The sequence below is a fragment of the Olea europaea genome, chromosome 18 (assembly GCF_002742605.1).
Source record: "Olea europaea var. sylvestris chromosome 18, O_europaea_v1, whole genome shotgun sequence".
Lineage (NCBI taxonomy): Eukaryota > Viridiplantae > Streptophyta > Magnoliopsida > Lamiales > Oleaceae > Olea > Olea europaea.
The window spans coordinates 1,760,038-1,775,348 of NC_036254.1; the positions used below are offsets into that span (position 1 = coordinate 1,760,038).

The window sequence follows — 15,311 nt, forward strand, 5'->3', positions numbered from 1 at the left end:
CCGTATGAACAAAATTTCCCCCATACGACACGATGAATCTTAAATGATTACTCATACATGAAATGTTGGGATCGTAATGGTAAGAATTCAGAAAGAATAAATTGGCATTTATTAGCATGAAAATCGCACTGCATAATACGTAAATCAGTACAATAGCAAAAGGTCAAATCAAGGGTTTCCATCATTTTGAAATATCTGAATTGAAAGTAAAATTGTATAACCCGACAGTTTGTAAATGTCGGGTTCGACATCTCAAACGTCTAACCCAACGGTCTGTAAATGTCAAACTCGACAGCTCGACTGTCGAGAATATCAGGAAGCAGATGGTATTGGATTTCTCAGGCTTCTTCAACACATCACATTAAGTGTGGTCATTATTATTCAGCTACCAAATGACAAAATGTAAATGGCATCCGGGCCTTGTCATTAAAGAGAACTTAATGGTGGTAATGGAAGAAATTACTCAAAACCTTAATGGTGATAATGCCATTTTGTGAATGATTCCAAAACCAAACAAATGAATCCATAATACTTTCAAAAATTTCAAAGAAATATACCCATGTTGTATTTAACATATACAAATAAAAAGCTATAAAAGTAAAATATAAATAATTTGTAATTGCAAACCTCTCAAAATGGATGAAGAATGCAACACAAATATCTTATTGATCAATGAAAATGAAGAAGATGGAGAAAATGTAGGGTCTCTTGTTTATGTTACGTTTTCAAATTTTTTTGGTGATTTTTTATTAAAAAAAATCATATTAATCAATAAAAAATACATTTCTCCATATTTTCTATATAGAAATTAAATGATCACACAAAGTCAATGCTTTTTCTTCAAATCAAGCATTTAATGCTACTAGAAATGTATCATTAAGGGTAATTTGGACTTTGCACTCCAGAAATGTGACATTTTCTCTCACAAAAAGTGAAAATGACAAATTTTTTGAAACTTTTATTTTTTGTGACATTTTTGTAAATTCCCCAAAAAAATAATATAAAAAGCACCCAAACAAGTAGGAAACTGGCCAGAACCGTGTCAATCTCACCGCTTTATCGTTCACTTTGGAGTCGAGAAGATTTGCCATCGAATTCTATGCCATACCTTTTATACGTCTCCTTGTAATGGCAATAACTCATTTGACAATACCATAAGAAAAACAAGAGAATATTTCTTTCGAGCAATCTCTTCCCCTCCACACCAATTACAACAAATCCATCTACAACGGCATTCTCGATTTGAAATTTCTTCTATCAGTATACTTTTGAGGTCAAATTTACATATTTCACTTTCTAGTAACCATAATTATATTTTCCACCCTAGATGTTATTAAATATTCTTGAATATCTAAAAAAAAAAAAAAAATGGAACTAGAAATTATAAACTTTGAGAGTGCTCTCTTTGTAATTGTTTGAATGTCCCTAAGTGAGTTTATAATAATATTCTAAAAAATTTAAAAAAAAAAAAAAAATGGAACTAGAAATTATAAACTTTGAGAGTGCTCTCTTTGTAATTGTTTGAATGTCCCTAAGTGAGTTTATAATAATATTCTAATTTGCGACAAACACCCTTAAAGCCAAAAAATGAAGAACCTAAATGAAAACCCTGTAGAAAGAAAATCGTTTTCATTATGGTGATTAGGGCTACTGAAATAAAATAATGAAAATTACTGTGCAAATTAATTGTGAGGATATTGTGATTTGAAATTTACTGCAGTGTTCTAACATTAAGGGCATGTTTGATAGTGATTTTAGAATTGATTTTTTTTACTGTTAGGAAGAAAAGTGGGGGGCACCTGTGAATAAAGAAATAAAGAATGAAGGCTGAAATAATGAAATAACAATAAAAAAAATTTAATTTTTTGGGTGAAAACTCACCCCCCCCCCACCGGGGAAAGGGGGGCTAAATAACAAAATAAATAATCTAAAAGATTTCCAATAACACAATTATAAAATATAAGCTTAATAATTATAAAAGAGTTGGGATTTCTCCATCTAATAGGAAATATATTGAGGTGCTAATGTGTGACATCAATGATGGGTTGATATATCGGTGTGTTGCAAACTCGAGATGAATGAAGTCATGTCCAAATTTGTCGCTATGAAATACGAATCAAAGAAATCATTTTAATTAAATATTTTCAATCTAACAATTAGACCTCATCTCAGTATTTAGTAATGTACAAATCTATGTCAGGGATTTATTATTACAAAACTATTGAAGAAAGTCTAAGCTTAAGGATTTCAAGTAAATAGACGAGCGAGGCGGTGTTATATAACTCTATGTTAATTATTGGATCTTTGACAAGGTAAAACATTAGCTAAGTATAAGAGTTCAATCTCACATCTTTATAGAATGGGCATACACTAATAATTAAACTCGACAATGTCCAATTATTGGAGTTTTAATTATAGAGGTCCGATGGGGTTCCCATGATAGCTACATAATCAATAGATTGGTATATAGTCTTTTTCTACTAAAGCATCATTAAAGGATTCTCTATTTTTAAAAAGTATATTCTATTATTTAGAAAGTATCTATAAATTTAGAGATGTTGTAAGAGAAAAGTTTATTAGGGTTTAGAGGTGAATGACAATTATACTCCTATAGCCCTAGAAATAATTATTGTTGTATTCCTAATTCTATCCTATAAATACAAGGCTTTGGTTCATAATAAATGACGCACAAGTATATTGACTTCTCTCTATTCTCTTATCTTTTATCGGCACTAAATCTTAATTCTTTAAAGTTTAGTGAAGGTAGTAATTTTTTTTAAACAAAATTATCTATCACATGTACCAAAATTAATGTAGTGACGTATGAATTTTTTTCTAGGTACAAGGCAACTGCTTTTTTTCTTCCTATTTTTAATAAGTGTTTTTTACTAATAATTATCACGATTTTTGTGTTATCAATTTCTGTGCAATAATGTTGTCAATTTCTAAGCAATTGTGCCACCACAATTAACTCTTTTTCTTGCAATTATATTGTCAATTTCAGCCCAATTGTGTACCGAAACACATGCCCTCAATTTATGTGTAATGATGTATTGTTCATGTATGGTTTTTATTTGTTGAGTGTAATTGTTTAAATTTTAAATAAATTTGAAACCATATAATCATGCAAATGTTTGTATTAACCAACATAATAGATTCAAAGTCAATATTTAATTAACTATAAGTGTAAATGTATCATGTTTATATTAATAAATGATGAAATCAAATAAATTCATATTTATAATGATTATTAAATATTCTTTTTTGTCTTTAGCCTAGTTAAATATTTTTTGATGCTCTATTATATTAATTTATCATGTTGCTCTTGAAGTAGCATAACATTATAATTAATATTCCAAAAGAATATTAATCAAAGATCGGTTTATTATAAATAGTTTGTTGATGCTCCTGAAGTAGTACAATATTATAATTAATATTCTTGAAAAATATTATTTGCTTCTGAAAGGCATAAATTATATTTTTCAATATTCCAGAAGAATATTGACGTATTGATCTTGAAAAAATAATAATAAAATACGTGCTCCTGAAATAGCATATGTTTCTAAGAATATATTATTTTAGTATTTGTCCCTGAAGAAAAACACGTAGCTTATGTCATGTTAACTACTTGATTAATTATTACATGATGTTTAATCATATTCTTCGAAACTAATTATATTTTCTCTTGCTTTATTGTGTAGCTAATCAAATGACAAATATCACAAAACTTGAGTTTGTTGCATTTCACATCTCTGGCAAAATTTATTTATCATCAGTACTTGATACTGATGTCCATCTTGTCTCAAAAGATTTTAGAGAGACAATAAAAAAAGGAAATAAAAAATTTCTGCAGGATCATGCAAAAACACTCATCTTCCTTCGTCGTTATCTTCACGATGGACTAAAAATTGAATATCTCATTAAGAAAGATCCACAGGTCTTTTGGAAAAAGATAACTGAAAGATTTGATCATCAATGGACTATAGTCCTCCCCCGAAGCCCGCTATGAGTGGATGCACTTTCGTTTGCAAGACTTTGGAACTATTAATGAGTACAATTTTGAACTATTTCGAATATGTTCAAAATTGATATTATGTGGAGAAAAAATAACTGATAAAGTGTTCCTGCAGCAGTAATATCACGAGTGTGGTTTCAAAAAGTACTCAGGACTTATATCTTGTTTGCTTGTTGCTGAACAAAATAATGAGCTATTGATGAAAAATCATGGGTTACGTCCAGTCGGTTCTGTACCATTGCCTGAAGCAAATAGTATTGCATTGTTTGAAGCAAATACAATATCAAGACATGGACATGGACATGGACGTGAACGTGGATGTGAATGCAGACGTTGACATGGATTTGGACTTGGACGTGGACGTGGACGTGGACGTGGACGTGGACGCGGAGTAAACCATGGATGAAATAATCAACAAAGTTATTAACAGCAAGACAACAATTTCAAAAAGTACAAAGTAAACGAAAGTAGCACACCTAAAAGGATACACGAAGAAAGTTGCTTTAGATGTGAAATGAAAGGGTATTCGACACGTACCTGTCGTACGGCAAAACACCTTATGGATTTCTATAAAAAATCAATCAATGAAAGGGAAAAGTGGTTACAAATTTTGCTGATTATGATGGTCTAATTGATGTGATTCACTTCGATGTTTCCGATTTATTTACTTATCCAAATGGGAATATTGACCATTTGATTGGGAGAAGTGTGATGTTAGTTTTTTTTTTTAAATATATATTTCTAGTATTTTTCTTTATTTTAGAAATTTAGTTTGAAATATGTTTTTACTTTTTGCAAAAATTTTAAACTTTATTATGCATTGTTAATTTCACAGTATTAATTATGCTTATCATTTAAATTTAAATTCAAGTTTTTTTAAATATATCTATTTTGTTATATTGATATATTTATGATGGATTGTCAAGACACCTGCTTGATTGATAGTGCAATTATACGTACTGTTCTTCAAGACAAAATATAATTCATGGACTTAGCATTGAAAGAAAATAATGTCAATATAATGTCAGGTGCGTGAATATCATTGAAGACTCTGGAAGAACTTGTATTATTTTACCAAATAATACAAAATTATATATTGACGATACACTTTATTCTAGCAAATCCAGAAGAAATTTGCTTAGTTTTAAAGATATCCGCTGTAATAGATATTATATTGAGACGATGCAAGAAGGTAATACTGATGCATAACTTCTTTTATATCTGATGAGAAGCTGATATTTTGTAATATCTCATTCAAGGGAGAGTGTTGTAAAAGAAAAGTTTATTAGAGTTTAGAGGTGAATGACAGTTACACCCCTACAGCCCTAAAAATAATTACTGTTGCATCATTGATTCTGTGCTATAAATACAGAGCTTTGGTTCATAATAAATGACACACAAGTCTATTCACTTCTCTCTTTTCTCTTCTCTTTTCTTCACTTTTATAACAAGAGAGTTAAAATAATGAGATATTCCAACAATCTCTTTATATTTAACACTTGATTTTATTACTCCCAAAATATTTATTATTTTTCTCTATCTTTTATTTTAGAATAAATCTTGGTTTACATAATATGTGTATATAAGGGTGTTCATAAGCACAATATTTTATTTTAACTAGTTTTTCTCTAGAATATTTTATTATTTTCCTATATTGAGAATTAAAATACTTCGAATACATTTAATTATAAAGAGTGAGTTTGGAGAGAGCCAAACATACTCTCTAAATTAAAATGTTAATTTAAAAAAATATCTTGAAACATAATTTTAAGGGTTGACTCTTTAAAATAGAGAGCATATCATGTTTAAAGAATTTTTTGGAGATGCTCCTATCTGTGCAATACCAAAATGAGCATGGATCATAGTACTAGGGATAAGGTTCTTTAGTAGCATTATTGCTTATAAACGGGACACACACCAATTTGTGTATTGTGTGTTTTGTATCCATAGACATTGTTTAAGCCAATACATGAGAGGGTTGTACCTGTCAGCATAGTTGCTCTTGAAGAACACTGACTGTTTAACAGTGACTGTTTGTGATTAGATCTGTGTAAGCTGTTATTATTTGTAGCCATGTCTATGTAACGATATATTTGGCGTAACTTTTTCTTTTGCTTCTTGTAGAAAAACTTTTAAAGGAAACTACCGTAATTTTTGTTTGAAAACTAATATATAAAAGCACTTTCCATTTAAGAAGTGCTTTTAAAGAAAACCATATTGATCCAACTTTCTCAAAAGGCTCATTTCACTACAAAATCATTTTAACAAAATTAACTAAACGGGTTCAAAATTAACTTTTGGGTCTCAAATGCTCCGTTTGGCTTTTCAAAAGCCATGTTAAACGGGCCATAAGTTACATTATTTGTGACCAAGATTGTGTTATTTGTGACCAAGTTTGTCTTCATTATGACATTTTGTGATCATGTTTGTCTTAACTATGATGGTATGTGAGTCACTATTAATTTGATCACATTTAAGACAAATCTGATCACAGACTATTAGAATGAAAACATAGTTGGTCACAATCGATCACAATTAACATAGACATGGTCATAAAAGGTCATAGTTAACATATAGACAGACACTCATAAACTTTAAATGTAACCAAGTTTTGTTACAAGTATTCATAATTAACATATGTCTTCTTAAACAAATCACTTTTTAACACATACTTGATCACATACAATCACAAAACTTATTTCTCGATTGCAAATTACAAAATGTTTGGGTCACAACTTATCACGGTTATAAATTATCAAATTAATTGGTCATGACGTATTCTCAGTCACAAATCGGGAAATTTATAGCTCACAACTTATTTTATATCACAAATTATCAATTAATTGATCACAAGTTATTTTTTTTTATCACAAAAGCATAAATTTTATAGGTCACAATTTATTTTACGGCCATAAATTAACAAAATAATTGGTCACAAGTTATTTATCAATCATAAATTGTCAAATTAATTTTTCAAATCTTATTTGTCTGTCACAAAAGGTTGCAATTACATATTTAGTCACCAAAAAAATTTTATTTTGACCATAGTTTAAAAATTTTAAAGAAAATTATAATATATGTTTTTACCACTATTTTAAAAATCGACCTAGCTATCAACCCGAAAAAGAGAAAGGGTCAAAGTCAGAAGGTCAAACCGGAATCGAAATAGTGATTTTTAAAAAATTAAAAATATACTTACAATTACAAAAATTTAAAAGATATTTAAACATTTAAGAATTTTTTATTATTTTTTTTAAAAATATACATTTACATAGGTTGAACCGATTAAAGAAGGAAGTGGGTCACGAGTTTTCCAAAGACCAGTCGATTTAACTGGTTTTGAGGTAGGTTTTTAATTAGAAGCTTTATAAGCATAATTCGACCAATTTTGGTCTTGATTCAACTGGTCGGGCCATAATACATTGTAATAACATTTTCAACTGCTACTTATCATCAAATGATCCATAATACATAGCAATAAAATTTTATTTCTAACGGCAATAGAAATATTTTTATAAAGCTTTGATTTAGCAAAATAAAATTTTTAGTGTTCTAGACTATCAATATGTCCAAATACGAGATAATAAATTTAAAAAGCAAAAAATATATAAAATCTGACTACAAGTTATTCTTTTTTTAAATAAATTTTAATTAAATATGGTCCTTTCCATAAAAAAAAATTGGAAGAGATGGGGAAAAAGAAGAAGAAGAAGAATTGAGAGAATAATCTTATAAGAATTCTTATCTACATATTGATCATAGAAAAAAAAAAGAGAAAATGATGAAAAATAAGATAGAAGAAAAGGGAAATGATAATCTTTTAAAAGAAGAAGAATAATAATAGGTCGAATAGGAAAGAAATATTTATATTTTATATAATGGCTATATGGTTCGTAAAATGAAAGTGGAAAGAAAAAGATGATACTTTATTTCATTTTTTGTGAAAGTATTTCAAAATATTTGAGGGGGCGGCGGGGGAAGAGACTTTTTCTGAAATTTTGTACTTGTATACAGTATACTTAAAAGTTAGTACAGGAAGAATTTTATAATATTGAATTTGAATACTCCTTGACTTTTGAAGTTTTTATGAAGTCTTGATTCCATACCTCGAGATTTCAATAGAATCTTACAAAGTCTTGAAATTTTGGTTGACTACATCTCTTAAGTGTAGAGAATAAAATATTGATATATTAATTGTAAGCACAATTGCTAAAATCGAACCGGACTGACTAGTTTGATCTTGCACAAGTGACATCAGTAACATAAAGAACTTTCTGTATGCTTGAGGTTCCCTAAAAACCTTGCAACGGATTGCTGTATTCTCGAGATCATCTAGTAAATCGGTTTCTCCGTCATAACGGAAGCATAGTTTATCCATATACGCAATGGTGATTGGAACAAATTTTCCCTGTCCAACAAATGTTTCAAATTTTTCATCTCCTTCGAGTGAATTTTCGATGAGTTTACTGTATTTTCCATCTTCCAGAATTTCACCGAGATATTTTCGAGAGGAAAGCATCTTTCTTCCTCACTTTCCACATTTTCTTCAGATTTTGAGGTTTCTTTCAATTTCTTTGTATGAAACAGTGTCTCTTTATGGAAAACACGGGGGATGGACAAATTGCAGGGGAATCTGTGAGTATGATTGTATTCTACTCCAGAAAATATATTATGCCCCGTTTGGTCTCCATTAATTTTCATTCCAATATATTTTATTTTTCTCTCTTATTTTCAACTACATAATCTTCCATAAAATAATATTACATGTAAATCAAAATTTTTTCGTTCTTTTTTAACCACTCATTTTTCAAAAAATAAATTATTCCACTTATTTTCATTTTTATAAAATGGGGCCAAACAGGGGCAATTATAACAAAAGTCCAATCTTCATCACAAACTCTAAACAACTAAATATTGAATTCACGGTTTCTCATAGGATTAATAATTATAGAATTTTAATATAAAATTGCCGACAATTGGAGACAACGATGATTGTATTAAAGTGGAATTAAAGAAAAGCAGAGTTCAAATGAGGGAATATTCCAATGTTCACACCATGCGGTACATGGGCGTAATAAGTGATTTCTGTAGGCCTTTTTAAAAAAAAAAAAAAATAATAATAATAATAGAAGTAAATCAATAAACTATATAAAGGAAAAAAATCATAAAACAAAAATTTATGTGAACCCATGGTTTTCAACTTTCACATTCAATAATTAGGTTTAAACTTATTTATTCAAAAATCATGTCATAATTCAATTTTTTAATATTAACAATAATATTATTAAACCTCTGTTTGCAGCCCATTTTAGACCTATTTTAAGACAATTTCGGATTGTTGTACAGTAATTTTTTGCATTCAATTTCTACTGTTTCTGGCAAAGAAATGACTATAGCCTGTTAAAAAAATTCTTTTGACTTTTGGCTTTCCCTTGTGTTGCCCCTAACACTCGCAACTAGTGGTGTAAAGGATAGGAGTGAAGTTATCTCACGCCTTGCTGGTAGTCACAGTATGAGGGTTCGATTCCTGAGACATGGAATTGGACTCCTTGTAGTAGCAATGTACAAGCAACTTTTGTTCCCTGACCTGTTGGGGCACATTGCACGATTTACCTCCCTCACAAAGCTCTAGAGACGAGGCGATAGAGACTCTCAAGATTGGGATTCAACCTTTAAGTAAAACGAGGAAAATACCAAGAAAATATGTGCAGCGTGTGGACCCTCTTGATTTGACATGGAAATGCATTCTCCATAATTAATGGCCCCCAAACATATATGTCTGTAACGTGTGGACCCCCTCTCTCTCTCTCTCTCTCTCTCTAGTCTCTAGATCCATCCCAAACACATTTTGATCTTTAAACTCGACATCCTTAGCCCACATTTTTCTGTTGCGCTTGTAGAAAAAGGTCAAAATCATGGATGCTTTAAATAAATGGGTAAACCAAATAACCAGTCAATAATAAAACCAACCACATTTACTATTTTCGTTTGTAACAAGAGCAAAATCATTTACCAAATTTTCGAATCTTGCTTTAATTAGCGGTGAATAAAACTACCAATTGCTCTCCTAGACAAATTTGGGGTAGAGCTCTTGGCAAAATGGTGGGGTTGGAATTGGTGATGGTTCTTTCCCATTGGCTAGGCAGCAGAGCAGAAAAATTCATAAAATTGACGTTTTTCTCTGACACAATAAATGAAAGAACCATAGAGAGAGAACAGAAATGGTGTGATGTAGCTTGAGGAGAGAGAATGAGTGGGGCGATTGTTATGGAAAGAATTTTAAGAAGGTTTAATTAGAAAAATATAAATTGTTTCCATATTTATCATATATTAATTATTTTAATAAATCATCATTATCAACTGATTTGTGAAATTAAAACTAGACAACCTTATTTTTGACCGGTATAATTTATATATAGGTTTTGGACAATTTTCTCTGTTTAATAAGAGTTCAATATCGCATGCATATGCTAATAATTTAACTAGACAATGTCCAATTATTGAATCTTTAATTATAGAGATCCAGTGGGGTCCCCATGATAGCTACATAATCAGTAGATTGATTTAGGCTTTTTAACTTATTTGAGCAAAAAAAAAAAAAAAAAAAAAAAGGTTGAACCACAACCTTAAGGGCTCCCACCGACCCTGCCCTGGGCCATCGTGGAGGAGGTAGACTTATTTGAGCAATACAGAAATGGGAGTGGATCATAGCACTTGGGCTAGGGTTTTTTTAGTACCATTGTTGTCTATAAACAAGTCCCTTGTGTTGGTTTTTTTTTTTTTTTCATAAAACTCAAGCCCTATTAACGAGACACATGCCAAAGTGTGTATTGTGTATTTTGCACCCATTGACCTAATTTAAGCCAATCATGCTATATGTCCAAGCTCGAATCCAGATTCAAATTCAGATTTGACAGATGCATGATTGGACAATCTGAAAAATTATAACAAAAATACTCAATCATTTTCTGGTACATCAATCTGTCTTTTTCCTCCCTGTTTTTAAATCTGACCAAGTGGCTTTATTCAATTTAAGCTGATACATGTGGAGCTTGTACCCATCAGCGTAGTTGTTCTTGAAGAACATGGGGGAACATTGATTGATTAGAAACAATGTATTTGATCCAAGGATTGAGTCATTCAAATTGATTGATGTTTCTTGTTCAATTGTTTAGAGAATCAAAGAAACAGCATGGGTAGAGATGTAATCCTATTTACTCGTTTAATTAGATTCTCAAAATGCTACACGTAAAAATTTTGACTTTTGTTTTTTATTGAATATTTGAACTTTTTAAGACCAATAACTGCTACATTCGGATTTTCTATTTCAATAACAGATTTGGCATTTGGACCAAAAGGTGGAGCGTACAATGATGATGTCCAACTAACTTACAGTAACCATGCAATAACATCACTTCAAATAAGCGTTGACGAATAACACGTAAAAGATAATATAAGAGGGATAGTTACCATAACAAATAATGCTATAGTTACTGGAAAATTCAAACCACAATTTAGGATAATGTACTTGGACTTTGAGCATTCAACTTCAAAAGAGAGAAAAAAAAAAAGAAAAGAAAAGTACTCAATATTTTGTAGAAACAACAAAGAAGTAACTGCTGCGGATTGCCATCAAAATACTACAATGAAACACTTACAAAAGCACATGTCCAATATTCATTTATTTTTGACATCCAATGTGTCAATAATGTACAACAACAACAACATAATCTGAATAAAACACTAGAAATAACATTGCAACTTTGTCTTCTTTTCCACTTTGTTGGCTAGAAACATGAGTATCCTTATCTTTCATCACAATGCCACAACCTATCGGTGAAGCTCCAAACAATGACAATATTAGCATAAAGATGTATGAGCAATTAAAGTCAAGAAAAATGTATGGCTAATTGGTATCATAATATTCAACTCATTTCAAGAACTTATATTCTCTTAGTCTTTTAGTCTTGTAACTTCAAGAATCTATCTTTATATTCTCCCATTTTGAATAGAGACTCCAAAATTTAACCAGAAATTTATACAGTTAGAAAATCTAGTTTATTAAAAATATCTGTTTCACTTATTTTGATTTTCTCTAAAAGATTTTGCCAACTTCATATTTGGTAAAGTCAACTATTAATAGAGATGGGCAAAGTAAAGGAGCCTATGTAAGGCTGCAGCCATAACTATATGAAGTAGATTTCCAGTTATGTAATTATACTACCTTTATTACAACATTGACTGTAAAGTTTAAGACATAGAAGGAAGAGAAGAACCTGAAATCCATTATTTCCAAAGCGTGTTTTTTCTTCTTCTATGAACTTTGCTGAAGTCACAACAGATGTGCTACATTCACACAACTCGATTTTTTGAAGAGTTGGTATTTTTCCAATTCCAGAAGGGATCTCCGCCAGGTCGTAGCAGTACTGAAGACTGAGGCGCTCAAGACTTGGGAAGTGCGTTTCATCAACTTTCCAGTGCTCCAGATCAGTCATATGTATGAGCAGCAATTTTAATCGACGAAATTCCCCATCATTTGATTCCCAAAGAGGGCCTTCAAAGGCATGGTATTTGAGTTTCAGCACTTCGAGTTTGGACAACGAACCAACAACAGTCATACTTTTCCAAGATAGTCTGCAGCCACTCAAAGTTAACCTTCTGAGTTTTTGTGGGAAAGCAAAGTTCACTGGTAGAGGATCCTGATATTTTATATAAGATTTCCCAAGAAAGAAGCATTTCAAAACTTCAAGTTGAAGAAGATGGACAAAATTGTCAAAACAGTAGGATGACCACTCAGTTCGCCCATCATGCTCGTATGAAATTACCAATTTCTTCAGGTTCGGCATCATTTGAATGACCTCCTCTGTCCATCGGAAGTTTATGACATTGGTAAGCGTTTGTAGGTTTTCCAAGGACACAAAAGTTCCCCCATTTAGTGCATCGGTAGGATAAGGCAAGAAACTCCTCACGAACAAGAGATGCCTCAATCGTGACATCTTCCAGATTTCCAGTGGTAGGAATGATGTATTAAAAATGGATCTCAGTTTCCCTGGATTAAGAATTAACGTCTCCAGATTGCGAAGTTTGGATATTGACGAAGGAATCCTATGCTTTGCCCAGTAGGTCAAAGCAATAAACCTCAAAGTCTCCAGTTCTACTATTTCAACAGGAAACTTGTCAAACCATATTGTGAGTGCATCCAATATCCTCAGCAGCTGAAAACTCTTGACAAAAAGTATATCATGCGGGCTATTATGAAAATAATATGTAACAGAGCGGACACGCAAATCACGATTGTTTGCAAGATCAAATTTGGGGATTTGATTCTTCAGTTCTGTGAGCATACTAACTTGACGAAGATTGTCATGGACGTCTGGAAGATTCTTAACATCCGAATTAAATTTCTCCTTAGTTTTCGTCTGGCAGAAGTCCCTCAAGATATCATGGATGCAGCAGGTTTTTACTTCACCTCCATAACACCACCCACGAACCATAATTAGATTTCTATCGACAAGATCATTTAGATAATCCTCTGCCACCTCTTCCAAGCTTTTCGATCTATCTGGCTTTATAAATCTATTGGCAACCCATAACTTGATGAGTTTGGATCTACGGATCTCATAATCTTCAGGGAGAACACCCATATAAAGAAAACATGCTCTCAAATGATGGGGCAATTGGTTATAACTGAAAGTTACGAAGCTCAGTAGGTTCAGTACTTCGATGGAAAGTCCAGTATTAGTATGTTCTTCAACATAGATCCAGTAACTTTGCGTCCTCTCTGCTTTGTACAGGACACCACCGATCAAGATAAGTGGAAGTGGAATTCCACCGCAGTTCCTAGAAATCATCCGTCCGATTTTGACCAATTCAGGAGGACATCTTTCTTCACCAAACACCAAATGTTGCAACAGACTCCAGCTTTCATAATCACTTAGAAATCTCATCTGATGAACGTAGCAATTAGGATCAACATAACTGGCTATATTTTTATGTCGATTGGTCAACAAGATCCGGCTTCCAATACAGTCATGTGGAAGCCAATTTTTGACTTTTAACACAATCTCTTTATCCCACACATCGTCCAGGACAATGAGGTATCTCTTGTCCTTCAAACTTTTATATAAATTCTCAGCTAATTTTTCTATGCTCTCTTGGTTTGATTCATGATTGAGGTTTCTTATGGAATGAAGAAGGCGGCTGAGTACCTCTTGTTCAAAATAATTTTGTGATACCGTTGCCCATGCACAAACATCGAAGTGAGATGCAATGTTCGGTTCCTTATAAACTTTTCTTGCTACAGTAGTCTTGCCAAGGCCTGGCATCCCAACAACTGAGATGATACTGAGATCTGAGGACGAACGCGTCAGCTTATTCACAACACACTCAATCTCGTCTCTAATTCCCACAACAGCACTCCTGTTCGTGGAACGAGCAGAAGGATATGTGTTCCTTGGTTTCACAATTTCTATGTCGTTCCATTCCTTCATTTTCACCAAATCTTCTGAAATGGAAGCGAGTTCTTGTAATACCTTCTGCAAGCCATTGTATTTCTGCTCCAACTCTGAGACAATCTGATTCGACATATTGGATTCAATTGTATCTTCCGCTTCATACGCTGCATCTCTGATTCTTCCTTCCAAATCTCTAATATTCTCACTACTTTTTGGTGAAATAACATCCAGAAAATCCAGCAAGAAGTTAACCTTTTCATGGAGACATCTCATGATCTGTTGCTCTGTATGATGAAGATTTAGAGATTGATCCTGAGGATGCAGGATCTGCTCTAGTGTTTGAGCAAGTGAAAGTAGAGATGCATAAGCCATCTCAATGGAAAGAGGAGTCTAGGCAATGTCTCAAAAGGATTTAAGGAAACTTTGAGATCTCTATAGAATACGAAGGTTAGGCAATGTGAAAAGGATTAAGGCAACTCTGAGAAAAAATGGATTTTAGGCAATAAAAAGCAATAAAACCTACAGCACATCATGTGCAAGTTCCTGTTTTTTAATTGAATATTGGCAAGATTATAATATTATATAGTTATGTTCTTTATAACATAGATAATTTTCAGACGTTAGTTAAACGAAACCTCTCTTTAACCTTTTAAACACGAAATTTGTTTGCCATCTTAGTGTCAGGATGTGTATGTTGCTAGTGGATTAATTTTGCACTAAACTTCATTTTAATTGTAATTTCATGACCAACAGAATTGATTCTTGTGTTATTAGGTAAAATTATGTGTGAAGACACACATGTTATAAAATTTTGCAATTTAAAAAAGCCGAAAAATACTGTA

General features: G+C 31.8%; 2 protein-coding genes across 3 annotated transcripts; one reads left to right on the top strand and one right to left on the bottom strand.

Moving 5' to 3' along the window:
* The first annotated feature begins 2,681 nt into the window (after positions 1-2,681).
* Positions 2,682-4,136, top strand: LOC111366585. Its single transcript, XM_022987312.1, has 3 exons — positions 2,682-2,763; positions 3,702-3,937; positions 3,987-4,136. The coding sequence occupies exons 1-3, from the start codon at positions 2,682-2,684 to the stop codon at positions 4,134-4,136; spliced, it is 468 nt and encodes a 155-aa protein (XP_022843080.1).
* A 7,486-nt stretch (positions 4,137-11,622) lies between these two features.
* On the bottom strand, positions 11,623-14,971 carry LOC111367114 (putative late blight resistance protein homolog R1A-10). Of its 2 annotated transcripts, none has more exons than XM_022987835.1 (2): positions 12,292-14,971; positions 11,623-11,845 (listed from the first exon to the last, which is right to left on the bottom strand). In XM_022987835.1, the coding sequence occupies exons 1-2, from the start codon at positions 14,839-14,841 to the stop codon at positions 11,831-11,833; spliced, it is 2,565 nt and encodes an 854-aa protein (XP_022843603.1). In that variant the 5' UTR covers positions 14,842-14,971; the 3' UTR covers positions 11,623-11,830. The 2 variants fall into 2 exon arrangements, with proteins under 2 accessions (XP_022843603.1, XP_022843604.1); XM_022987836.1 differs by having other exon boundaries at positions 11,623-11,857.
* Positions 14,972-15,311: the final 340 nt, after the last annotated feature.